This window comes from Haliaeetus albicilla, chromosome 2, assembly GCF_947461875.1.
Source record: "Haliaeetus albicilla chromosome 2, bHalAlb1.1, whole genome shotgun sequence".
NCBI lineage: Eukaryota > Metazoa > Chordata > Aves > Accipitriformes > Accipitridae > Haliaeetus > Haliaeetus albicilla.
Window position 1 is genome coordinate 21,425,413 of NC_091484.1, and position 27,336 is coordinate 21,452,748.

Below are 27,336 nucleotides of genomic sequence, written 5' to 3' on the forward strand. Positions count from 1 at the left end.
ATTTGCCATTTTCATTCTCTTTTTTTTTAAATGAATGGGAAGCAGCGGGATACTTGTTCATCATTAAACTTTTTTTTTTAAATTTTGTAATGGTGAAGTGAGCCTGTATGACAGCTCTAGAAACTGAAGGCAGGATTCTTGTTTGCATCACAGCCCTTCACGTTGCTGTGGGAGCACTTTTAAAATAGCTGCATGGGCCATTATGCCAACGCGTCTCTCGAGCCTCTTCTTTCTTGTAGCAGGGTGGGACACGTTGGGGGAGACAAATTTAGCATACCTGCTCATGTGACCATCCCACATGATGCATAACCCATATAAAGAGCTGGACCACATGAGGAGATGGGGCTTCTGTACGGCAGGGCTGCAGGAGGAGGTGAGATAGAGCCATGTGGCAGTGCCACAGCATCCAGCCTGCCCCAGACCTGGCCCCTCACCCCAGTCAGGCTGTGTCCACCCTGCAGAGTCCTGGGGTGGGAGGCAGGCCGCTGGGCTATGTTGCCTGCTTGCAGGAGACCAGAGGGGTGTAAGGACAGAGCCAGCTGCCAGCGCCCCACGGTGCACAAGTGGTGTCGATGTGCCTCGGTGTAATGCGGATGGGCACAAGGTGTTGGTAAAAACAGCGGGCTGTGTGAGCAGCTCTTCTCCCACCACCTCCCCTGGGCTCCTGGGGTGCAAACTGGGGCACTCACCTCAGTGGGGGAGGCAAGTCTTAACCTTTCTCTCCTGCTCAAGTTTTCCCCCGGAGGAGGGTTTTTGTTTGCTCCTTTTGGATCGTCACCTGCTAAGATCAGGGCATCGGATTGCCACTGAGCCGGCAGTGTTTGGCTCTTACCAGTTAGGAGCGAAAGGTGTTTCTTTTGACAACGAGCAATACCCATCTGAAGCACAAGCTCTGCAGTCTGTAAATAAAAAGCAAAGGTTATGCACAGCCAAGCCATCCAGCTGGGTCAGGAAGATTAAAAAAACAACTCAGATTCTCTATTGTGCTCCGAGTCTTGTCTTCACACAGACAAGAGGCAGCATCACTGTCTTGTAAAGAAATGTGTTCCTACCTCCATCCTCCACCCCCAGGACTCCTCCAAAATCCCCTGTGGCAGGTAGTGCCTTTGCTTCCACTCATTCCTGACCATGACTACCTTTCCTACAGTCTGACAAGGCTCCGGAGAATAAAACATCTGAAACTCCCACACCTCATGTTACACATCCCTGTTCTCACTCAGACTGAATCTTCTCTCAGGCCAGAGTCCCCTCTAACTTCCTACTCCAGCGTTTAACTCAGAGGCTTTTTTTTCCTTACTTTACCATCCATTACCACCTAAACCAACTTAAGTCTCCTGTTAGATCAAGGCATTCATAAAATACTGCAAACACAGCCTCAGGAAGGCACCTTCCTTAGGACCCTGATGCTTGAATTGATACAACATTCTCCTCATCCTCCTTTTTGTTGCACCCGCAGGATGTCATTTCTCTCCTCACCTGGTGTGAGATCAGTCAGGATGTTTGCCCCAGAGCCAGCTGGATGGAGTAAAGTTCACCTCAGTTGAGGTCTTCTGCATCTGTCTAAACTGGAACCACCCTCTAGGTCCCTCACTAGCACAAGCCCTGATAAAAGCCCTTTGCAGTCTTTTTCAGCTGGGTCTGAGTAGGAGAGGAACTCACACAGATAAACGTACTTCAGCATGTGCGGTGGGAGGGAAAGGGCTGGTGGGTTCCTTGAGATCTAGACCCAGCACTTTTGGAGTAAGGGATACTGAACTTAGTGAAATACCTAGAAGAACATGAGGAGGGAGGGAATCCATCCTGCAAAGCCCAAACTTCCCCAGTACCAGTCTGCTGCAGCCAGAAACACTCTCAATGGAGGAAATGGAAATACAGGAAGTCAGTTACTCCAGCAAACATGGTAAAGACAGCAGCCTTAAACTGACCACGAGCACATCAGTATGCTGTGATTTTGGATTTCACAAAGGGTCCTTCTCACAGAAAGGCTCATGTACCCATGGCAATGGAGATCTCTGGATGCAGCTCATCCTTGTCACCACAAACAAACAAATAAGTAAATTAAATCAGATACAGATAAAAAAGGTTCCACCTTTCCCTCTCCTCTTTGTACCAAAGACTTCAGAATTGCCAGGAACCATAAAGAATAAAAGACAACTTCAGAAAAAAACCAAAGTTCCAAGAATCATCACAACTCAGATTTTTATTCAACAGTGAAGTTGAAGGGAAATATTATTTTTTCCCTTCGGGGCAAATGTTCCAAATGGAAATTAAGTAAAAATATTGTCCCCCAAAAGTACTCACAATGAAATTAGTTTTCATTAAATATATTTGTTTGGCAAAATAAAATAAAAAAATTAGAACCCGTACGAAAAAAATCCCTTGCAAATTTCCAACACTGTAGCAATGACAACAATGTAAACCTGGATGTTTGGCAGTTGTAATTAATTTGTGGAAATTACTGTTGAACTTTGGACCAAGAAAATAAAAATCACTTTGAATAGCAACAAGCCAATTTTAGAGGCAACTGAGGCTTAGGGAATGCTATAGGGATGGGACACACTAGTGGCTTCATACACAGTTTGTGTGAGTGATCTGCTAGCGTGGGGCTATTTAAGAGCTGGGAGGAAAAGAAGTTAAAAGCTGTTGCAGCATTGCAGCATATGGTACAGCAAAAACCTGCAGACTTTCCATTCTGGGAGCCGATCAGTTGGGTGAAGGCTGGTGGCAAGAGTCAAGATGACAGTGGAAAGAATAATGACAGTGACGAATGGTGCAAGCACTGGGAAGCAGTTAACGATTTTCGTCATCACATTGGATTCAGTTGTGAGCAGATTCTTGGGAATGTCTGGGGTAATTTTCTGCTTACAGTAGCTGCTTCTGCTCCCTACCTCCCTCCTCCTTCCAGTTAAAGCCTCTGCCCTGCCAAGTGGGTTTCACAGGCATGCAGTTTGATAACAACGTCCTTTAGTTAAGAATGTCTATTCCAGTATTAAAAATGTAAAAAAAGTCCTCGGGAGGGTGCTTCTTAGTGGCAGTCTTTGCCTTAAGCAAGGCCCACGGCCTGCAAGTACAAGTTAATTAAAGCAATGTGGATTTGGATGAGCAATGGGGAGGATGGGAATGGGGAAAGAAGGGATGCAGTGAACAGGGAGGAATGCAAGTGTTTCAACACCCCTCCCCAAAGCCAAAATCCAAGGTGCACACGTGGGTTTCTTTTTTTCCTCACACTCTTTTTTTTTTTTAATATCTCTCCAGTTATAATATTTCCAGTTTTGAAGCAAGTTTCAGTGGCAGCCTCAGTTACAGTCATAAACAAAGTCGTAGTTGCTGGGCTCCTTTGGGATAGGTGGGGGAGCATCTGGGATCTGTATGTTTTCCAAGTCAAGGAGGCGTAGCTTTATCTCCATGCTGAGCAGCGTGTCTAAGTCATTCCGTGTTAGATCACTCAACATATCCTTCCCAAGGAGGGCGTTCAGCCCATCGGTCCATACACAATACTGCACAGGAAAAAGATAAAAACTATCATTAACAGACTTTCTGTATGCACACTGCTTGTCTGGTGTGGTCCTCTACGGTTATTGCCCCCACAGGGACTTACAGAGAGACCTAAAATGAGGTTGATTTGTTTTATTAGCTCGTATCATGAAGAATGCATGTTCCACTGAGCTGCTCAGAAAATGGAAAAACATTTCCCTAAAAATGGGAAGAAATGACAGTATTTAGTAGTTGGACAATTTGCTATCTCCTCCAAACTTCTTGTTGCATGTTCATCAATAGTTATAGGAGAAAAAACAATACCTAACTTAGGACAATGAACCTCTGGAGATATCTCCTTCTTCCCCTCTCTTTCTTTCTCTTTCCCCAGTACTTACAGAAAAAGCCTGATTATCTTACACCAAACTTTTAATTCCAAGACAGTTAAGTTAGGTGAACTGAATCCCCCCCAAATCCTTCTTGACTCTTTGTGTAAGAAATCCTGTACCAACTATCTAGCTTTATCGTGGTTTGCTTTCCAATAGATTAAGTGGTATCAATTGACCTACACAAAGATAGGCTCTCACATATCTATGCCTACAGTACCACTATTGTACACGAAATGACATATTCTGAAAACTACACAGTCAGTCAATGCTGTGTCCTTCATGAAAATTAAATGCCAAGCTACCTGGTGTAATTCTAAATGCTGCAAATGCTGAACTAAAACCTCTTCCTTACCGTTAGCTTTTTCCTAATAGGAGATGCCATCTTTCCCAACAGCTGACAGCTTGTGATAAACATGGGTTGAATAACCATTTTAAATAAGCAACAAACCCAAGGGAGATTGGTGATCTAGAGTCAACTTCTATCAAATAAGTCACTTCCATTTATTACTACAAGCCATTTATTCAACTATGAACAGAAGTACCCAAACGATAACATCTAAAAATAAAGATTTCAATCATGAACTTGTGTTCTAGTTTGCAGGAGAAAATTAAATCAACTCTAACTGCATTTTTATCTTACAAATACTTCTGCTAGATTTCATGCCAAAAAATGGATTTTAAATTTAGCTGACCGTTTGCTACATGATACAGCCGAGTTTAAAGATAGCCACGGTTGACTTCATCCTACAGCAGAACTGAGGATTATTTTTAAGGAAGAGAGAGAAAACCCCCTCTTGGGGTATGTCTTCATCCAGAAAAAGGGCATATTTTTAAAATAGGATGGTTAACACACTTGAATATTCAAAGTCAAATCTGACCCATTTAAGTCAGTAACAAAACAGTAGCAGAGTTAGGATTTCACCCAGAGTGTCGGTAAGCCAAGCTGCAGCTTCAGTATGAGATTAGCTATATAGAATAGACTTCAGGGTTCAGGCTTTCCTGCTAACAAGTACTAAACAAACAACTTAGCCTGCCTATTCTAGGCTGTCAAAGCGTGTCACTGAAGACTTCTAAAGCATGCAATTTTTTTGGACTGTACACAGAACATCAAGAAAAGAAAGAATCTGTCCTAGAAATGTAATTATTTTTGAACAACTATAATTTTTTATGATAGACCTGAAATCTTTCTCTGGGAAAGCTTTCCCAGAATTCACTATGAGGAAAGGAAGAGAAAGGCAAAAGGCTCTGCTCAGGTTACAGAAGCGCAGAGCATCCATTCAACAGATGCAGCCCCTGGTGTAAATTGTCCATCACCTGCTCAGTAAGTATGGCCAGCGCTTTCTCTGGGGAGGAATCCCAGCGAGCCAGAAAGCAGAGCTGCAGTTCTCTCCTCTTCCAGGTATAACTCATTCAGGGCCCACAGAAACCAAATTCTGGCCACAATTCAGACGAGTGCAATGGCCTGGAAAAGGGGCTTCCTCTCTAATCGCCATATTGGCAAGTGCATGTAATTAAACTCCTGTACATTTTGAGCAGACAGAAATCCTAATGAGATGGTGGAAAAACAGAAGCATTCATTCAGAAGCTTTTTTCTTTTTAATATGCAAACCAGACTAAGAGCCACTGAAAAATTAGTTTACTACAGATTTTCATAAAACTCCAATGAAACCTAATTATAGCCTCCCTCATCAGTTTCTCTGTCAAAAATCAAGGATAAGATTAATCCACCTTTTTGCTATGTAGCTGAAACCAGCTATTAGTATTTAAATGAAAAACAAATATGAGTGAGTGATCTCATGGTGCTGAATCCTCTGGCTAGCAGTAAGCTCCAATAGATGGCTAAGGATATTGCCAAACTTAAGTGTGCAGGAATGAGGTCCAAATCTCAACGATATTGGCTCAGTAATGAGACTTTAGTAAAGAAATACCTTGGGAGTCAAGTCAGTGGAACCAGATAACCAGAAAGGTTGTGCAGGCTCCATCCATCTGGATGCAGCCCTGAGCAACCTGGTCTGGGCTCATTCATCACTGACCTGTTTTGAGCAGGACGTCGAACCGGGGACATCCCCAAGGTCCCTTACAACCTGAATCATCCTGTGATCCTAATTCAATTTTTCTTTTTAGGACACACTTACTTCCCACATTCAAACCTCACTCTACAATCAGGAGGACTGCAGAAGTACTTGAAAAAACCCTGAAAGTCTGATCTGAAATTGTCATGTACTAACATAATTCCTGGTGCTTCACATAAAGCTTTCCAACTCTTGAGATGTAATCCACCAAAATCTCCCAAGCTGACAACACTGCTAAACTAGCACTTCTACTGACAAGCACCCCAGTTACTTTGATGAAGAGTCATGGCTTCATAACATGCTACTTGCCTTTCCTTGTGGGTGCTTCCTCTGAACACTTGTACTTTTTGCTTTAATTATAACTCACTCTTCCATAGGCCATGGAAAAGTACAGAGGAAGTGAAATGCCCTTTTGAAAACATTCATTTGGAAACTGTGAAGTAGCAGCAGGTACTGCTGCCTCTGGCCATTTTTTTGAACATACTCATCTTGTTTCGAAGAAGCTGCACAAGATCAATAAGCCAAATAAGGATAATAGGTATGTTAACACAATCATGAGCAATTGGGTTAGTGCACCTCACAATGCTACTGCCCTTCAGTGGGGTGCAGTAGCAGGTTTTGAACATTTAGATCATTAAAATACACTTGTAGCCATAGGCCATATATGAGATACAAGTGGCTGAAATATTTGTCGATTTTCATGCCCATTTGCTTTTATGAGCTGAAACAGATTAGACTTCAGTTTCTGGAGAACTTGTATCAGAAAGCATCTAACATATGTTCAGTTCAGAGGATGAAGACAATCATGCTTAGACCTACAGCTCTGATGGCACATTATGCCTGGGATCCTATTGCTACTTTCTCTCAGATCAAAACTGACCTGCAAATACTCCTCTGGAATGAACATACTTGAAAATGACACTCAAATATTAATCCCCAGGAAAACCCAAATGAGCATAACTTAATTTCCTCTCCTAAAATTAACATTTATTTGAAGGTTTTAATCCAGAATTGCAAATGTTGAAGCTGTGTAACTAAATACACTTCACTTGTAATGCAATGTCATGCACTTTAATAACAGTACAGTATAACGCAGCTTAATGCAATCTTCTATGTTTCATCATCTTAACACAGTGTCCTGAACTGAGACCAAACGTGATACCACAAAATAAGCGTGCAAATGGAACACCAACTCTTGTTGCTTTAGAAATAAGAAGGAAAAACTTTATTCCTTCTTTAATTTTTAATATAGTGCATTCTCCTAAATCTTTACTTGGAAATTCTTTGAGAGAAAGACATCCAATGCTTCCACATTATTAGGTAAATTAGTTCCATTGCCTTCCAAAAGGCAACAATGTTGTTTATTTCCTGGTGTTTTCAAGCAAGACAAGGAAGCAGGGAGGAGGCTGTCATTCTGCTTTGCTATTGGTATTTACACTGTCTTCATACAAGTGAGACCCATTGCAAAGCAACCCCCTATGGATATGCAATAGAGAGGACCTTCTATAATCACCTCTCATGAATGGTCTTAAGCCATGGGAAACTAAGAATAAGTGGATACGTTATTCTGGAGAACACACGTCTTTGGCTGAAGTTGACACCTAACAATGGTATCACCTCCCCTCATTATGTTGGCATCATCAAGATGAGCTAAGGATGGCAGTGATTCTTTAAGAGCTTGGCTGTACAAATCTTCAGTGTTGAACTGAAGTTCACTGAAATGAACACACAGCAAAAACCCTCCTGGGTAGACCAGACCAGGAGAAACCTTTACTACACCAGGAAACGGTGAGCAAGGTCTGTGGAAACTGTGAGGTCTGCCCAAGTTCTCTTCTTTCTCTGACTTAAGAATTCGTATTTCAGTAGGGCTTAGAAATACTGATCTTGAACTTGGACCCCCATGTGCTGTATGATGTACAAATACAAAACGTGTTCCTTCTGTGGCTCAGGATATGCATAAAAATTGCAGAAGGTCTTGCTCCCATACTGATCCCTCTGCTTTCGGTTTGTTGTGAGACATGACGCAGGTTTAGACGAACCTGCACTCTGTGCCAGGATGACCATTCTGAGGTTCTTATAAAGCTGATTGCTGCTATAAAGCAACTAAGAGAGCTCCAAAGAAGTTTCTGTACTTTGAACTTGACTTACCTCATGCTTGTCGGGAGCAATGAAATTCAACTGGCCACTCGAGTCATACAATATAGAGAAAGCAAGCTCTAGCACCTCCTGGAACAATATAAAGACACATATATTAATGCTGCATGACAGAGGGACTCACATTCAGGTCTGTCTTTCTTTCCTATGAGTTATTCCCCCAAACAAGTGGAAAAATAGGTTACGGTACTCTCCTGCCTGGCTAAAGCTGCTGCAGTACCAGACCCTTGCAACACCCTGGCACAGCAAGAACCCCACCACAGATGCTTCAGTCAAAACAAACTCACCCCTGTCAATGCTGACTGTAGCTCACTTGGTCATGGATTACTTTAGCATTTGAGTTTAAATTTGAGCTAGGCAGCGGTGAGGACTAAAATCAATATAATGCGTAATAGTACACTTGCAACAAACTCTTCACGAAGACCCACAGTTTTTTCAATTTGTATAGATTAAATTTGCAAAGTTCTGCAAGGTTTGATTCCCTGTGTCAAAAATCTTGCCAGGACAGTTAATCTCCTGGTATATACTTACACTCTTTTCACTGCTGGAAATCTATTAAATTATTCATTCTCAAGAGACTTCTGTCATTTTTTTTCTACCTGAACCAGAATCAGTGGCCTCAGTCAAGTTGAACTATCTGGGTTACTTTAAGACCCAAATGAATCTCAGGAAAGAAAAAAATGACATCTTTTTCCCCCTCAGTGCTGAAGCTGGAATTTCAAAGGTGCCAAAGTGAATTCATCAAGCACTGACCTCCTCTAAAAGTCAATTGGACCTGGGTTCCTACAGGGAAACCCAACCGATCTGAATAAATAACGAACTTCCAATGGCCAGCAGTGAGCATGTAAAGATGTTGTGGTATCATGGTTACTGCACGCATCACTACAAGTGCCATTACAAGGATTTCATAACCTGTAGGCTAGCTAATATGGATATAACTCTGTGGAAAAAAGACCTAGCTACAGAGGAGGGTGCTGACGCGTAACTATGATCTGTATGATATGTCCTGTTCTTTTCGCCTCTTGGCTTCCTGAGCCCTTTAATACTGATCACTTTTGCTGACTCTCAGCTGACAACAGTCCCTACACTGCCAGCAGCGACAAGAGCATGGCTTCTTAAATTTGCTACACCAAGTTTTAAAATGGAAGAATTGACTACAGCATATACGTTGCTCTAGATTTCTGCCCCTGATCTCCAGGTCTGAAACAGACATAGGTCTTTGGATTTCAGTAAGGGTTGTTTCATTTTTGAACTTGTGTGATTAAGAGCAGAGTCTGAATCACAAAACTTGCAATCCTTAGGGATAATCTTGGATGATCAGAGATCAGACTCCTCATGGGAAATGCTCTTGGTTGCTTTGAATTTAGTTATTGGGTCCAACTTGCTGCATTGCCAGGCCATGAGAGACAAGTCTGTGTTAAATCCCCACAGAAGCTGCAGATACTAATAGTGCTGGTGTACTCAGCAAACAAACGGCTCATGGCTTGCATAGCCTTTCTGTGTTTTAGGCACGTCTCTCAGCCACACCTTATTAAGAGTGATGTCCCCTATTACAGAAACAAATTTACCTCTGCCCACACAAACATGGCGTTATCATCTCATGGAGTGTTATAAAATACCGACAGAACATGCCAAGTCATGCTACTGAGGTTGTGAAAATAAAATTTATCACTGAAAAAAGGGCTTGTACTGCTCTGCTATGATGTTCCTGAATTTCATGAAGGTCAACAACAATCCCACAGGCCTGGCCCCGGTATATTTGTCCTTTGGGAAATTCCAAGCGATTGAAGTTTTTGTTTATCTCAAAGAAAGGAAAAGGAGAGAAAAACCCTGTCTGAAAGAGGAATATGCCAGGGAGCCATGGGCTTGGTCACTCCCAGTCAGGCAGAGAATGAGAAAGGGCTACATTTAGGGCAGTGAGCTTCCCTTTATGAGGGAAAGTGGGAGTTTGGCAGCCCTGGCTCCAGTTCAGCTTCTTCGCTGGCTGCGCCGGAGACTAAAGGCTCAGGAATTACAGCTTCCAGGTGCCAGCGTCTGTGTCACCTCATGCACAGCAAACTGTCAAAGAAAAAGGAAGCCTAAGGAGCTGGAGTTGCCAACTGGCCCTCCACGCTGATGGTGGTCTCAGTGGTCGAGCTGGCTGACTTGTCAGGGACCCCCACCTGGTTTTGTTCCATTCCCATCAGTGACAGGTGATTTTGAGGAACTGGCAATTCCTAAAGGAGAACTGGTCAGTCTCTATCAGCCATCTGTGGTTTTCTCCTCCCTTTTCTGTCCTACTTCTCAACCTTTCTCAAAGTCATCCAGCCTTTTCCACCAGTTTCCCTCTGCTCTTTTTTCTCTCCCATTCTTTCCAACCTGCTCCTTCCCTCTTTGTTTCACTTTCCTCCTCCCCCACCTCAATCTGCTGAACTTGCTCCCTTCCCTCTTTCCACCCTTGCACATGTCAGACCTCTGCCCTTCCCTAGATGCTTGCCAAAGGTACCAGCATTGAGACCCACGATGTACCTCTTTTGAGCTTCACTGAAAACAGGGAACAAGAGACTTTGCACCGGGTGGCTGGGCACTTCCCACTCCTTGGTTTCAACTCTGCGGGGAAAGTTGTTGCAGGTGGTATGAGGGGACGCTTGCTCTCCCATGCCCAGAGCTTGTCTCTCCCCCAGTTTCCACTGGCTCCTCATGTGGGCCAGAGACAAGCTATTTTTGGTGAACAGGCATTTTAGGTGCCTACAGCTGAGTGATCCCATGCAGCCAGAATGACCTCACTACTCTCTGCCTACTCTGTTGTCAACAGCCTTAAAACGCCCATGTCTTTGCTGAAGGCTGAGACTATAGCCATGTTAAGTTTGCTTGCCAGAGCCAGAAGATCCCCCCCAGAGAACTATCTATATACATGCAGTGGCAGGGAACTTGTTCAACCAACATGAAATAAAAGAGGAAGGAAGCTGCATTCAACAGGGAAGTGAGCAGAACCATTTCTGCTGATAAAAAGGCACCAAGCCTGAAGCCTGCCACATCAGGAAATAAAGAGTGATTGGAATACACTTTGAAATACATGGCAATGTTTTTTTTCCAAATTCTTCTCTCATGCTTTGTTTTGAAGGCTGCAAAATCTAATATATTTAATTTCCTTGAAATTCATTAATATTACCTGAGAGTCAGAAATGAGGGCTTTAAAATTAAACCTAATTTAAAAACACAAGCAAGATGACCAACAATGGATTCAGGTCTGGTCCTATCAAGTTGTTCCAGCTTCATATGCATGCAAATTCCAATTCAGTTTAACTCTTATTTATTTCTAAATGGTCCCGCTGGAAGAATAACGGCCATGTGACGGCAAATGAAGAGATGCTGAAGCCTTTGTTATGGACATTCTGCCAATTCCAGCTATGTTCATAGCAGTGACATTCTGCCATTCAATTTTCTTTTCTGCCAATGAATAAACATCAAGGAGGTCATTATATATGTACAAAGAAAGCACAGGATGAAAAGGCCTCTTAAAAAATGTAGCACCGATTGTGAAATTTCAGGAAGTGAAAGGTTTCATACACCAAACTCGGCAAAATTGCATTTTGTGTCTGGCGCTTTTTTTTTTTTTTAAATTTTCATTTCATTGTCCACATTAACTTGGTACTCCGCAAACAATGATATGTTATTCCTATGATGTCAGTTATGTAGTTGCAATATTGCGCATGACAGTTTGATTGGGATGACAACTAATCTCACACATTCTATGATTCCCAGGGGAAGAAACAAGGAATCGAGGAAGGGCAAAAAAGAACAAACCATCAAAACCCCCACACCACAGCAGAAATAATAAAAACATCAATATTATTGCCTGGGTCACAAATGGAATGCTCCAGCCATGGATACAGCCATGCCACATATCAACTCCTGATCTTCACATTCTCAGCCAGAAGTTTTATGCCAGTCCAAAGCAATTTGAGCTGAGGATACGGGGTGATGCTGACAGCTGAGGACAAACTGTCTGCAGCATTGCTATTTAGCATTAAATACTATCTAGACGTTACTGCTCCATAAAGATGACACATTTCCATCACTGCCACCCACTGCTTTCCGTCTTCCTATCTTTCCTTTTTGTGTGGACATATGAGTGCTAAGACAAGGAAACACTAAAAATACTTTATATGCATCATATAAATGCCCCAGCCAAATGCTGTTAATGGTTCAGCTGTAACATGAGGGAGGATTTGTATGCAATCTATTGTGTGCATGCGTGTGTGTTAGTGCCTTGATTTAGATAGTCAACAAGGAAAAATACTCCTGGGATTTTTTTTCTTGGCTTGGCTTGATTTTTTAATTTCCGACCATGTAAAGCCAATGCTGAAAGGAGATGACTGTATCCTGATAGACTTAAAGCAACTCGTGTGTATGAGAAACAGATGCAAAGAACACTTGAGATGCTCTGTGTATAGTTAAGGAAAGAAAAGTTGCAGCTATGGAGCTGCAACAGTTATGTAATGTAGTTTTGACAGTGCCTTTTCATTTTCTATGGTTCCCATCAGAACTGTTTTTTCCAGTATTTATTTGAACACTAAATGCACGCATCTTATTTTTAAAGTGTTGAACTTCACTATTTTGTCCATCAAAATTTCTTTCTTGTTGGACCCCTAATTTCTCAGTTTCAGGTAACTAGAAATTCTGATTCAAATCCTCTGTTCTGGTTCCTAGACCTCAGCGTGTGGCTTTAGGTCAGACTGAACATCATTAGAGTCTCACTCCTTCTCATAAGGTCAGACAGCATGACCTGATAGAAAACTTATGAATGTACCTCATACAATATGGTATGAAGACCTTCACCACTAAAGATGTCAGACTTTGCTAATAACTCAATTTCTTCTTGCTGTGGTGGCAATTCTTACTAACAAAAATGGCAAGATTCTGGCACTGTACAATTTGAGTCCTACTGTTAGTTTACCGTTCTTGATCTGAAACTCTGAAAGGTAGCATAAATCTAATTTAAGATGACCGTTATCTCCTACCCATTTTTTCCCAAATGCACAGCTGAACACATCCTTACACACCTCATTAATTGCCCAGCATTTACCTTACATTCTTTCATTGGCAGTTGTTTTTCTACCTGACTGGACCTGAAGGTATCATCAGCTGGACATTAACTGCAATTTTGGCCTGTGCCAGTGCTCACTGAACATGAGCTCATCACAGGATACATCTGGAACAAACTAGTTATTTATCAGAGACAATATACGAGTAGGTACCAACAGTCATTGCTAGTCTGCTCTATAGCAGCAGTCAAAACTCCTTAGCTTTATCGGCAGAAGACATCACTACTAAAGACTATCCTAATGTGCTCTGGGCATATCACAATGCACATCTGCCATGAAATCTGAGCAAAGGTGGGTAGGCTGTCCCAATAATTTAACTCAACTGGTCTGATGTGAAAACAAAGTGTGTGTGCATACACAGAAAAGTGGCAGGCTGGAATAAAAATACCTGTGTTACTTCAGGGAAGGCTGAGTTGACAAGCTTTGTATTCTGCAGGGTATGTGTTCATAACAGTTTGAGAACCATACCTTGTTTTGTTTAAGAGCTCCTTTCTCCTTCATGTGAGGGCAGTCTTTCCCAGTCACAACAGCTTTTATATCTGCCACTGGCACTGCATTAAAAAGAAATAAAAGCAAAACCCAGAAAATTAAGTTATAACCAAGGTGTGTAAAAGCCACAGAGTTTAAAAAAGAAGCAAGACTAACGTGTTAAAATTGCCACCTCCTTCGCCATTTCTAGCCTGTTGTAAGAAAGAAAATGACTAGAAGGGGAATCAGTAAGTCTTGAAAAAATTTCAGGCATCCGGATAAAAATCTGAGTATGCTTTTTCCTGCCTGTTGAGACTACTTTGGGTAAGAGTGTTTCTTATAGATGGGTACCTGTGTCTGGACACTTTTTGTGCCTACTCATGTATCTAGACAACATATATTGTTTTCTGCCTTACTAAAGTAATATGCCTGCCCTGTTGTTGCTCTTTCCCAGGCATCCAGGTAAAGTCTCTGCTGGAGAGAGGATGCTGGGCAAGTTGGACCCTACCTCACTTGAAGCTGTTGTCCTTCTGTTAATGCCTGTATGAATTTTTCAAATAGTTTTTTATTTCACTCCCATCAGCAGTTTAGTTGCTTGCTGGTACTAACAGGAATAAGGACTACTAAGGCTTATAACGATTCATTCCAATTGCTTTAAAATGTGAAGTGATCAGAAATCACTGAAAAAAAAAAAAGGGTAAAAAAAAATATTGGAAGCTGCTGCCACTCAGATTCACTCACAGGGTGAGGTCACTAAAACTTAAAGATAAATTTCTCTGAGTTTCAAGTGGAAGTCAATTTCCTAATGGGAATTACATTATGGAGAATCTGTATGCACCACAATACAGTATGGTCTGCGGAAAAGCATCATCGATATAGAACAGCATAATAATATGAAAATCCGTTACTGCCCAGTTCTTTACAAACTCTAATGGAAATACTGGAGAGGAGAAATGCATTTTCTCTTCTACTGGGTACAGCAACACTATGTATTTTATTACAGATTACTTCAGCACTATGGTCAAATGGATAGCATGGGATATGATAGACATTTTTAAAGGACCTTCTTTGCATGGAAAACTAAAAGAAATGGAAGTTATTTGGCCCTTCACTACTCAACCTCTCCTGCCTTTAGTCTCAGCATTTCATGCTGTGGCCCTGCTGACTATTTATGTCTCTGATACTATCCTACTTTTTGGTCAAGAAGAGATACTATTTTTGAGAAGGGAGAGCAAGAAAGTTAGGACAAACTGGGAAGCAAAGGAGATATTTGACTGCAACTATGGTAGAAAGATCTTCTTAAGAAGAAAGAGCTCCTGCCATTTGCTGACGATGCCCAGAAAAATAATTTCTCTTTTTGCATAAGGCAGGGTTTTCTCAAGTTAGATCTCTCAACCAAGAAGGCTTTTCTCCAGGTTTCATATGCTTGATCTCTGTAATCTTGAATGCAGTTACTATGGGAAATCACAGACTGATGTGACATCCTGATCTTTATTTATCTGGAACTTGGCTTATTCCTTGCTTTGGAAAAATAGAATCAAAGACTTCAGATGGTATCAGAAGCTGACTACAAGATGCTGGAGGGTGTGAGCACAGATGTGATGTGCTCACAACAGATAAAGCCCTGAGAAAGAATGCAGCTGTTTTCTGAGTCTGCACAGCTTGTTAACTCTGCCAGCCTGAAGAGAGGGATGACATTCACAGAAGTGAAAAGGTTAAACCCCCTGCCATGTATTTTTGGAGAGAGACACTAGTTATTCAAGCTTCACAGGGAGTACACAAAATGCCCTATGATGCTTCTCTTGATCCTCCATTTTCTCACCCGCCTATTCTCTTTCATCTGTTGACCTGCTCCCAAATGCTGACAATCTGGTCATCATATTCAGACCTTAATAGTTCAAAATTCGATGTAAGTCTATCCAAAGAACACCAGAAGATTTCTGGAAAATGTTCTGTAAAATTCCCAAGCCAGTTTGGCCTGACACATTTCAAACAATTGTGCCACTTTATAATCTTGTATCTTGCAATATTCTCAACTCTGTTTAATTAATCTCTACTGTGGGTGGCACTGTGATAAATCTAGTATCCTTCATAGCCTGAAAACCTGAGATACTGATGAAATAACCATATCTTTCTCAAACTGCATCAGTATCTGCACTGCCAGCAGGCACGCACACACAGGGAAGATGTGGGTTCTGGCCCAGTGGTTTCTGAAGTAGGAGCCTTCTGTCCCCATGGGATCCTGACATTTCCAAGTAGGCTCAAGAGCCTATGGAAAACGCAAATGCAAGATGAAGCTTGCAGTCAGGGTCAAGGGTTTGAGTATGGAAGCATGCTCAAAGCAGACAAATCTGGGAACTGCTGGTCTCGTAACAGTGCCTCCAGGTCATGTGTGACCTTCATTATTCTTCTGTCATTCTGATGCTACTGCAACATTCAAGGGCTATTTCTCTAAGCCTCATCCAGAAACATAGCGTCTTCCAGTGCCAATGCAGCAATGTGAGCCCCTGTCCTACACTCTGACAAGACTGCAGTAAGAGCGTGAAACATCCTTGAGGCAATCTGTAAGGTAATGAAAACAAGGGAACGTGACTGTGAACTGCCAGGGCTCCAGCATCAGACAGACTCTTCCTCCTTCCCTCCCAGACTGCATCTGGGAGCACTTAGAAATTTTAAAAGGTGCTGTTTGGGGACAGGTTGGGGGAGCAGAAAAGAGAAACATATATTTGTTTTACTAATATGCAGGAGAGTTTAAATCACTGGTTTTCTCCTTTCTCAATTTTCAGGCTGGAAAACTTCCAACTTCTGAAAAAATAGTCTTTCTGCCATTCCACGACAGAAGTGGAGCTACCAACTGAAATACTTGTACAAGCGTGTCTAATTTGGCAATGCAAAGAATGGCATTTATTACTAATGGAGGTTCAGAAAAGAACAAAAAGAAATTATTCCTTATTCAATGCTTGAAGTCACTTTCTGGTGACAGAACTACTTTGGTCATTATTTCTGTTACTATAAAAACTTTCCCAGGACTGCAGATTAAACCTCTACAACTCGTGTTGAAGGACGGAGGAGAAATTATCATGACAGTACAATCTTTCTGAAGGGCTCCAAAATTACTTTTATCCATAAAAAAAATCCTGACAAATCCCCTGGTAGGAGTTGTCACAGAGGCATGTCCTCTCCCAGTTGGGTACACAGTAACGGTGAGGTCCTCTCAATACTGTTCACAGCAATGTGTCATCTTTAAGTCTGCTCCTCACGATAATGAAAAAGACCTCTGCCTGTCATGGATTTCTCCTCCAGTCACTAGACTGTTTGCCACAGAAGAAACATCTGTCTCTGTGGACAGGAATTGCTTCTGAATATACCCAAGTATTTTTATTTTACATCTGCAGTTAGATGAGCAATGAAAATAAACTGTGCTCCTCCCCATGAAAGGCATGACATTTCCAAGCTGAATGGAATTATAAACTCATTGGAGAGCTGACCTCAGTCCTAATACACACTTGCCAAAACAAGGAGAGCAGTGTTTGAATGCAGGTGGAAATGTCCTCTGCTCTCTATCTCCGTAAGCAGAGCTGTTGATAATGTCCTGCATTAAGAGAAACCTACTACAAGTTATAAAGAAGAACTAGCATAAAAGAAGCAAAAGTAGCACAATCTTTGTGCATGACTTACATTTATCTTGCAAGGAATCATGGGGTACTTCTCCCTGGGGACTTTCTTCCAAGTCTCCGTAGTGCAAGACCTTGTGATTAGGTGAAAGTCGACAATACCAAAATTTGTCTGTTAAAGTAAACGCATTAAACAAGGTCACTAACATGTCTTCATCAGCATAGGAGAAAGCTTACTTAAATGAGGCACTACAAGGAAGGACTGCCTTTTTTCTTTCAGAAAGAGGAATGTGTGGGTCTATGGAAAGTAGAGCTCAGTAGTTTTATTTGATTCAATGAAGCTGGCATTAATCTACCATTTTTTAATTGACTTAGTCACTGGCTCCAAAAATAAATACTAGCAAGAAACAATTGACTTAGTTTTACATGATATTATATACCCTCATGGACAGAAGACTGGCAAAGTAACCACTGCTTCAAGTGGATAACTTTAATGTACCCAGAAAAGCTTCATTTTTAGCACCCACTATGTGAAAATTAAGCCCTGCCAGCTGTCTTGTGTGGGACACCCAAAACCTGATACATTTGAAATATCCCATACTTTATGAAGATTATGACTCATGTCTTTTTATAGACATGGGAGAACACCCCCATATTTATGGAGGGACTGGACATAACAAACATGCAAAGATTTAAAAAGCAGACATTAACTCCCTTGTCCTGCTGATAACTCAGTGCTTTGCATGGTCACAAATATACGTGTGACCACCCAAGTCACACTCTAGTTTACATTCTAGCCCTTCCTAGTAGATGTATATTTACATCTCCTGCCAACTCCTGCTTTGCAGGATATAATTCCCCTAACATTTTTTCTTAAAATCTGCTCCCACAAAGAACATCAGCTTTGCAGAGCCAGGCCACCACACTGCCTAGCGTGCAAGGGTGGTGCTTGCCAACTCCCCTTCTGAAATGGCAAGAACAAGGTTAGCCTTTCTTGTCAGAGCACTTTCTATTTAATAAATAGATCACATAATGTTAAGCTGTCAAAAATACAATCTTGTTACATCCAAGCTACCAATCTCCAAAAGCTCAGAGCAAGGCTAGATGTTAAAGTGCCAGGGGGTGGGGCAGGGGGGACGGACAGCTTCTCTGGCTCTGTGCTTCTCTTGCTGCTGGCAGCGCTGATGCTATGCCAAGCAGCAGCCTAAGGGACAATTTAGAGGAAATGCTAGCATTGACACAGCCCCGCAGTGCTGCAGTCTCTGGGAGTGAATGGAGCCACAGTTCGGATAAAACGTCGGAGGAGCTGTAAAACCACCAGAGTCAGCATATGTGAGCTCGTTTGGGATGTTAGCAAAGGAAGGACTTCTTGGCTCTGTTAGTAAAATACTGGCTTCATCGACCCAACTCCTTTCTAAAGGACACTCTCCGGTCCCTTGGCCAGCCATTCAAAACAAAATGCAATAAAACACAGAGAAAGGCAATTCAGCTCTGAATGGCAAAAGTGGGCTTCCGCATGCCCTTTTAAATTTCTTTGTCATGGTGGGTAAAATGTTTTTGGGGAAAAAACCCACACACTTCAAACCACTTTCTGAGTGTGCAGACCCTTCTACAGAAAGGTTTCGAAAGATCTTGCAAACCACTGGCAAAGGCTCAAAACGGCAATGGGAGAGATTCTGGTTATCTACTTCACAGGCAAGCGCAATACTGAAAGATTTATGGTAGAGATCCTGAGATTATGATTTTGTGATGCATACAAAACGAGCTGCTGAAATATAAGCATCCTTGGACTGTAAGCAGTACATACAATGTTGCACAGTACAGGGTCAAGAGGAAAAACTCACTTGCAAAGCTTTTGTAGGGATTTGAAACTAAAGCAAGCAGGAACCCTCATTCAGTAGACTCTCACCTGAAGAGCACACACACAGTCAACTCTTTGGACAGTTTGTGTGTTTCAGAAGGATGCATGTGGAACTTTTCTAGATTTGTACCTTTTACAGGGAACTCTACCAGAACCATATCAAAACCTGGTGCTTAAAAAATATACCCTGTTAAATCTGATGGTAGACCATCATGCGCCTTGCCCACCTAAAGAAAAGCCTCTAATAACTGTAGCAGGAGGCTTTCATGTCTAGCTTTAACTGCAACTTCATTGTTTATTAGGCTATACAAAGGAATATACCTTTCCAACTCTAAAATTAAAAAAATAATTCTTTCTAATAAAAGCCAACATGGTCTCACTACCTTCTCAATGACCTGGCCAGGAAGATGGTGTAACTGAAAAAAAAATACCACAAATTCCTTTCAATTTAGCACAAATGGGGCTGGTGGTGTTAGCAAGGGTTTGAAAAAGTTTGGCTCTTCAGCCTCCTAGGGGTTATAGTGTTTTGGTAACCCTGGTCCTGTTACAATGCCCTGCTCCAACAATAAAAGAGGGAAAAACCCCTCAGTGAAAATGTCTTACTTCATTTTTAGGAAGGAGTGGTTTTATGGGGAGAAACCCTGGCTCTGAAGGCTTGTGGAGCCTTTTACAGCAATTCCCCATAATCCAAGGTTAATGAAAGAACTAATAGCCATAGACAGTATCTAGAGGCATGTCCGGCACAATTCTCCTGTGGGCTTACTAATAACTGCCATTGTGCCACAGCCTTGCCGTCAAGAGGAAAACCCTTAAATGAAACCTACAAATGGAACTAATGAGGTTCCCTCAGCCGCAGCCACTAAATGACTGCACCAGCCAGGCTAAGGAGGGCCATCAGGACATGAGTGATGGGAAGTAACCCTTGCTTCCACAACCACTTCTGCCTTACCAGCTGGGGTGGTTTTTTTCAGCTGCACATGATGTTACAGTTTATCAGACAATATCCCACTTATGTGAGATCTCAGTGCCTTGGAGGGGAACAATTTTAAACAGGAGGCATGTTATTTTACCATAGTGCAGGTGCTGAACACAATTTTATTAGAAAAGTAATGCATAAAATAATGCTGCAGTCAAAATAAAAATTATATGAAACTGTGTCCACTGACAAAAAGGGTGAAGAAATTTTAATTACAGAACAGCACATGGGAAGTGGCCAGCATTTACTTTCAGCAATAAATTGATAAAAAAAATACACAGAAGAAAAAGCTCTTTTCTACCATGATTAGAAAGTAGTGCTTATAAAACAAAGAAAAACTACTGTCCAAACCCTCCAGAGCTCTTAAACCCAAGTCCGCAGAGTTTAAGTGCCACAAGAGGCTTTAAAGATGGGGCAGGCATTTCTCAATAGACCCTGTACTGAACAGCTAGCAGATCTGTCTGTGTGTATGTGCACAGCTGGAGTGGGGCAACTGTCAGTTCAGGAAGGAATGGAGTTTGTTTTGGTTTTAGGCTGTATTGGTTTTGTGTGGCAAGGTTTTGGTAGCGGGGGGGGTTACAGGGGTGACTTCTGTAAGAAGCTGCTGGAAGCTTCCCGTGTTCGAGAGAGAGAGCCCATACCAGCCGGCTCTAAGACGGACCCACCACCGGCCAAGGCCGAGCCAATCAGCGATAGTGGTAACACCTCTGTGATAACATTTTTAAGAAGGAAAAAAAGTTGAGACGGGGAGAAATAGCCACTGGAGTGAGGAGTGAGAACATGTAAGAGAAACAACCCTGCAGACACCAAGGTCAGTGAAGAAGGAGGGGGAGGAGATGCTCCAGGCGCCGGAGCAGAGATTCCCCTGCAGCCCGTGGGGAAGACCATGGTGAGGCAGGCTGTCCCTCTGCAGCCCATGGAGGTCCACGGTGGAGCAGATATCCACCTGCAGTGCATGGAGGACCCCACGCCAGAGCAGGTGGGTTGCCGAAGGAGGCTGTGACCCCGTGGGAACCCCGGGCTGGAGCAGGCTCCTGGCAGGACCTGCGGATCTGTGGAGAGAGGAGCCCACGGAGCAGGTTTTCTGGCAGGACTTGTGACCCCGTGGGGGACCCACGCTGGAGCAGTGTGCTCCTGAAGGAGTGCACGCCATGGAAAGGACCCATGCTGGAGCAGTTTGTGAAGAACTGCAGCCCGTGGGAATGGCCCATGTTGGAGAAGTTCGTGGAGGACTGTCTCCTGTGGGTGGGACCCCATGCTGGAGCAGGGGAAGAGTGTGATGAGCCCTCCCCCTGAGGAGGGTTGAAGCGGCAGAAAATAACGTGTGATGACCGTAAACCCCATCCCCGTCCCCCTGCGCTGCTGGGGGGGCTTGGTGGAGAAATCCGGGTGTGAAGTTGTGCCCAGGAAGAAGGAAGGGGTGGAGGGAAGGTGTTCTGAGATATGGTTTTATTTCTCATTACCTTACTCTGGTTGATTTGTAATAAATTGAGTTAATTTTCCCCAAACTGAGTCTGTTTTGCCCGTGACGGTAATTGGTGAATGATCTCTCCTGTCCTTATCTCAACCCGCAAGCTTTTTGTTATATTTTTTCTCTCCCCTGTCCAGCTGAGGATGGGGGAGTGATAGAACAGCTTTGGTGGGCACCTGGCATCCAGACAGGGTCAACCCATCACAGTCTTTTTGGTGGAGAATGCGGGCAAAAAACCAATACATAGGCCCAGTCTCATGAATTCGCCCCAAAGCCTAAGTCCCTTCTATGAGCTACAACTCTCATTTTGTATCCAGTGTTACTACACCTGCTCTCTAAAACTCCTCAGCTTAGGGACAGCTGTCGCTAACCACAGTCTTTAGAGACGATGCGGGCTTGTGATTTCATAGCAGTTTTTGGACACTACATCACTTATACTTTCCAGTGAGTCCTTATGTCTTTTAGCTCACTGACCACTGATGCAATCAAATTAAGGTGTGATTCTTCTCTGGGAAACAGAATTAATCATTCTGGTTTTTAACCTGAAAAGGTTTCAAACAAATTGTTGTGATTTTCAGATAATTGCTAGGGCAGCCAGTGGGTTTAATATATTGTGGCACATTGTTTAAGATTATAGATGAGGTTAAAAAGAAAAAAAATCCCAAATAACAAAATCAGCTACAATTTGCTTAGGAGAGTAATATTCAAAACTGTAACCAAAGAGTAGGGCACAGAACATTTTGCTGATGGGCTACGCAGTGCTTGGCCATTCACATAGTGTGTTTCCAAGTGCTTTAATGGCCAATGACTCATATGCCCTTAACAATGCTATCCTAGGTAAAGAAGTGCTGTGGTTACTACAGAAGTGCTCTACAGTTAGAATCTGGGGAGAAAATAGCTCAGATATGCACGGACAAAAGTCTGAGAGTATACATTTTATCCCAAGATATATTCCAGATCACTAAAGCAATTTTTTGTTTAAAGAAAATCTTCCTCATGGATTTAGCAACAGGAACACACCTTTAAATAAATCAGTGAAAACATATGTATTTGTGTAGATTTTAGATATACGTACGTGGACTCACCCTTTTTCTTTCATTGTGTTGCCTTTTTCTAATACAACTGTAGTGACACATTTTCATTCTAACTGGTCTTAACTGCTTAGATGAAAGCCAGCAAGCCTTGCAAATGACTGGCAAATAATTGACCTGTGGCAATGCTGGAGGCATATTTGGTTAACCAATTTCTCTCAGCAAGTCACGCACTCACAGAATAATATTTTTTATGGGACTGCAGAGGGTGGGATGGAGTAGCAAAGCAAAGAGGCTTGGCAGAAAAAAGTGTGGATTCTTGTTCAGGAGTTCGAGTTAGTTATCCTAGCAAGAGATGGAAAACCTGTCTTCACTTGATTTTTTGTTTTAATTTAAGCTGTCTCTTTCCAGCTTACTTCCAGGGTGCCTTGTGTTTTTAATTTAATGGTGTGTATCACCAGGCTTTCCTTCCCTTCCAAAAATTACTGTTCAAGAAACCTCATCTTTGGCTGCAAACCCACTTCAGTAACACACAATTCCTCTATAATCTTTATAAAGCTAAAAGAGGAATTTATTTCCAAGAGTGCACCCAACAACATAAACTACAAATGTACTGGATGACAGCATCAGAAGTATCTATTATCCTCAATAACATGCCTTTATCTGCTACTTAGCTCTACTGGAAATAATAACTTTTGGGGTTGTAAAGTGCTTTGCAGGCTTTCATTTCAGTCTTCTCCCCTTTCTTTTCAGAATTAACTAAGGAAGGAGAAAGCTGAAGAGGTCTATCTGCCAGCTGATGTCCACGGTCAAGGAACAAAGTGGGGATTTACTGTTTCATTTCCAACTGATTAGGAAAGCTTAATAAAAACAGGATTTAGTGCTGCAGTTCTCCTACGAAACCTTGAAAGGGAAAGGCCATATATTCTTTGAAAGTGCTAAGGATCCTGCTGGGACAACAATGTTATTTCTGAATTTTGGCTACAGAGAGATCCTGCTGATAGGATAATCCTGTGCCAAAACACAAAAGGCAGAGATCTGACTACAGACACCTCACAGCTTTATCTTCAGCATCTCCCTCAATGAATCACCTGTTGGATTACAGGCTTTCCAATGCCAAGTATGTATGCATGTATTTCACCTCTTCGCAAAGGGCTGTAAGAGGCTCTGTAAACTCCCTGCTCATTTTTTTTTAAGCAATTTTTTTCAACTTACTGTGACTAACCATGTGTGTTCTACCACATGTTCAAACAACAGTCTTAACAGAAGTTTGCTCTGGAGTCTTTATCGGGAAATAATGCCTGTTAATTATTTTTCAAATGGGCAATTTAATGCTTTCAGCTTCTCCTGTATAGGGCACGTTCAGGTTCTTCTTGTACAATCTGCAGATTTGTGACATTTTTTCCAGGATTGTCTCAAGGGAAAAAAAGAATCATAGGAAAGGTAAAACAGGCAGTATACATACAAAAGTAAAACTCCTACCTGATCTTACTACTCTTACAAGTAGGTTGCCACATAACAGGCAAATCGTGATGCCTCACAGCACTCCCCATTCCTGTTTCAGCTCCATATCAACCTGGATGGACCACAGCCCTTCGAGGGCCTTGGTAATGCTCTGTGGCAAGTGAATTCAGTTGGAGCACCGGGCAGGTGATGGGGGTCCTGAACCTCCAGCTAGCACAGGGCACACGTACACAGAGGTGGGTTGGGGGAGAGGAAATGGGGAGGTGGGGTAAGGCTAACAGAAGACAAACTCAGGAATTTGGGACTTGTACTATTTTTATCAGGACATTCACAGGAATTGTCTGAAAGCTTGACTGTCCCAATGTTTAGTACCACTAGCTAAACCTCTGGTCCTCCATTCACTTTACTTCACCTCCTAGCTCTTGACATCATGACAGCCCTGCTCTTAAAGCTTGCTCTGCCTGGGGTACAGGAGACCCTGAAGGATAAAGGCTGATTTCAAGACAGCTGCTTCTGCTTTGTGCCAGCTGCCACTATTTACTATTTGGACTGTGCCAGGCACTGTACATACCTAAAAAAGGATCCCAACTGAATGGCTTATACACCAAACGTACTTGTGTTTACAAACCATGCTTTGCTTCTTCATTAGATTGCACAGCGTTAGAGCTTACTGAGTTTAGTCCTGGTGGCCTCATGCATCATTATCTTCTGCAACGGTTGTGTCTTCTCCCTCCCTCCCAGGGTATAACTGACACTTCTGTTTCAGGGAATACAGGGAGTCTAAGGTAAAGCACACACAACTCTTCAGGGGATATGGAAACATGCCCTTCTAAATGGGCCTGTATCTGACAAAACCCAATGTATTTTAGAGAAGGTCAAGTTCTTTGAGGCATGGTCGCACGTTTTATTTGTTTCCAAAGAATTGTGAACTTTTTTGGCCCTTTATAAATATGACATCAAACCAATTAATCTGGTGGCCTATACAATTCACTCCAAGGCATGATACATAGAAACCTTCTCAACTGTGGACCAGAAGATTAGGTTGATTTTTTTTTTTATTAAAGATTTTTTTTAACTTCAACTCCACTCATATAATTTGAACCAGTTTATATCCCTTAAAGCTTTTGATCCTATAAATCATGAACTAACAACAGTTTAAGATAAAATAACGTCTCTCTTCCTCTTGGAGATCTGCCAAAAGAAGAATGTTTGCCACAAACCCTGCTCCTTCCCTAGAATTTCAGTCATTCGGATTAAGGTTCTGAGAAGAATAAAATAAACAACCCTCACTACTGACAGCCAAACAAACTACGCATGACTTCAGCTACTTTCACTCCGTGAATATGCTGCTGAAGGGAAAACATGTATCATGCTTCCCTATGAAATCTGTACAGAAAGTCACAGTGGAATATTAATGCTCTTCCCCTAAACTCTGTGCAGTGGGCTTCATAGGTGTCTGTAGGCTTGACAGGATATAAAGCTGCAACACATTTTTCTGCAACTCAACCCTTTCATAAAGGCTTTGAAATTTTCCAAAATAACCTCCGTACATTAAGGAAAATTGCCTCCTTGTTTCTAAGGAAGGAGGCATTGCAGGAATACTAATCTCTGTGAAGAAAGCAGTTTTCCCCAATTGATCTGAAGGTCTCAAATATTGATCTTTGTCAGTTCTTACTCTTAGCTTTTGTAACTTTCTAACTTATATTGTATTTACAGCAGAAAACAAATGGCAATCTGCATCCTCACAAAATGAGGGTTTTAAAGGGAAATTTTTGGATACAGCTTGTAATTAATCTGCTGAATTTACACTATGGTCCCGTTATTTTGTCTAGAGAAAGAAGCGTGCCTCTCTGAGGGGAAAAGAACCATAGAGAGTTTGACTGTATAAAATGAGCTGTAAACGTAATGCTGAGCAATGACTCATAGGATTGGGAAAATAATCTTCTCATGTCAATCAAGTGTTCATCTGAAGGTACACAAATTACTGATCTAAGTGCTTTTAAAAAGTATATTTAAACACCATAATATATTTAATGTATATGGTAATATAAGACAAACCCCAAGCATGGGCAGTACTAGAGGGAGGGGTGCAGAATGAGCTCATCACATATATAAAGGTGGTCCAAGTCTGAGATATTAAAATTCTGGCTACACCAAGTTTCATGTGCTATTCCTGCAGAGGTAGAGATTTTGTTTTGAGGTGAACAAGAAGCCTGGACACCCAGGCAGAAGTCAAAATACTCAGGTCAGAGTGCAAGACTGCTGCTTGAGATTTTTGTCAAACTTGTTCCAGATGATGTGTGTGATGAAGCCAAAAGCAGTTCCAGGAAAACACAGGAAATCGTACAACAACTGTAACTAGGAGATGCTTTCAGATGCCCCCTGGTAAAAGCAGTCAAGACAGCACTACAACCAAGGATCTTGCCAGTAAAAGTAGTATTCCTCATCTCAACTTTTAGACAAAAGTGACAATAAAAAGCCAGACTAGGCAGTCTGAGCTGTACCTTGTCGACGTCGACTGTTGAGTTTCCTAAAGCAGGTGCCCTCCACAAGTCGATTGAGACGTTGCTGCTTGATCAGTTCTAAGATCTCAGGCTGAATCTTCTCTTTTAGTTCCCTTGGGAAGAGAGAAAGTAGGGACTTGTCAAATTCAATCAAAGACCATCCTCTTTCCTCTGAGACAGAGTCTCACAAGACGTTTCTGCAAGGAGTTTGAAGGGGACAGCAGTCACAACAGGCCCAGGTCAGAATATAGTCTGCTCCAGTAAAAAGCCCTTTTTCTTATAACAAAGAATGGGAGTCAGGATATCTCTGTTGTAGACATCTCCCTGCTACGACATCAGCGTATGACTCAGGCAAGTCACTTATTTGTTTCTTACTTTACTCATCTAAAAATAACGCTTGCTATAATGCATCAACAAGGTTTTTCTGTGGCAAATAATGCTCTTTCATCGTAGGAGCACTGTGAACCTTATTTGAGGGTCTGTCACCTTTTGTTGCACAATCATCTGCCGGTATACTTTACTAGCACTATTATTTAGGACAACACAAGAAGGCTAAAACACATTTTGAAACAACGATGAAAACCAGTGAACAATGCCAATGAGCTAAAATAATGACCAGTGCTCTATGCTTGCTCTTTAATTCCACGCCATTCAATTCATCCATTATTATCAGAATTTTGTGGAAGACTAACCCATGACTAGGGATTGCTCAAGGATCAAACTTCACCTTTGCCCAGGAGTGCAGAAACCTGCAGCACATTTAGAAATAAT

At 42.1% G+C, this 27,336-nt stretch overlaps 1 protein-coding gene across 4 annotated transcripts in view; it reads right to left on the reverse strand.

Moving 5' to 3' along the window:
- Positions 1 to 2,173: 2,173 nt before the first annotated feature.
- The window catches only part of ELMO1 (engulfment and cell motility 1), a 317,430-nt gene continuing 292,267 nt past the window's right edge, over positions 2,174 to 27,336 (reverse strand). For all 4 annotated transcript variants that reach the window (XM_069809495.1, XM_069809506.1, XM_069809487.1 and 1 more), the window contains 5 exons: positions 26,566 to 26,678; positions 17,323 to 17,430; positions 13,645 to 13,727; positions 8,084 to 8,161; positions 2,174 to 3,497 (listed from right to left, as the gene is read on the reverse strand). In XM_069809495.1, the coding sequence (XP_069665596.1) occupies positions 3,297 to 3,497; positions 8,084 to 8,161; positions 13,645 to 13,727; positions 17,323 to 17,430; positions 26,566 to 26,678 (583 nt within the window). In that variant the 3' untranslated portion in view covers positions 2,174 to 3,296. The remainder of the gene's footprint in view (positions 3,498 to 8,083; positions 8,162 to 13,644; positions 13,728 to 17,322; positions 17,431 to 26,565; positions 26,679 to 27,336) is intronic.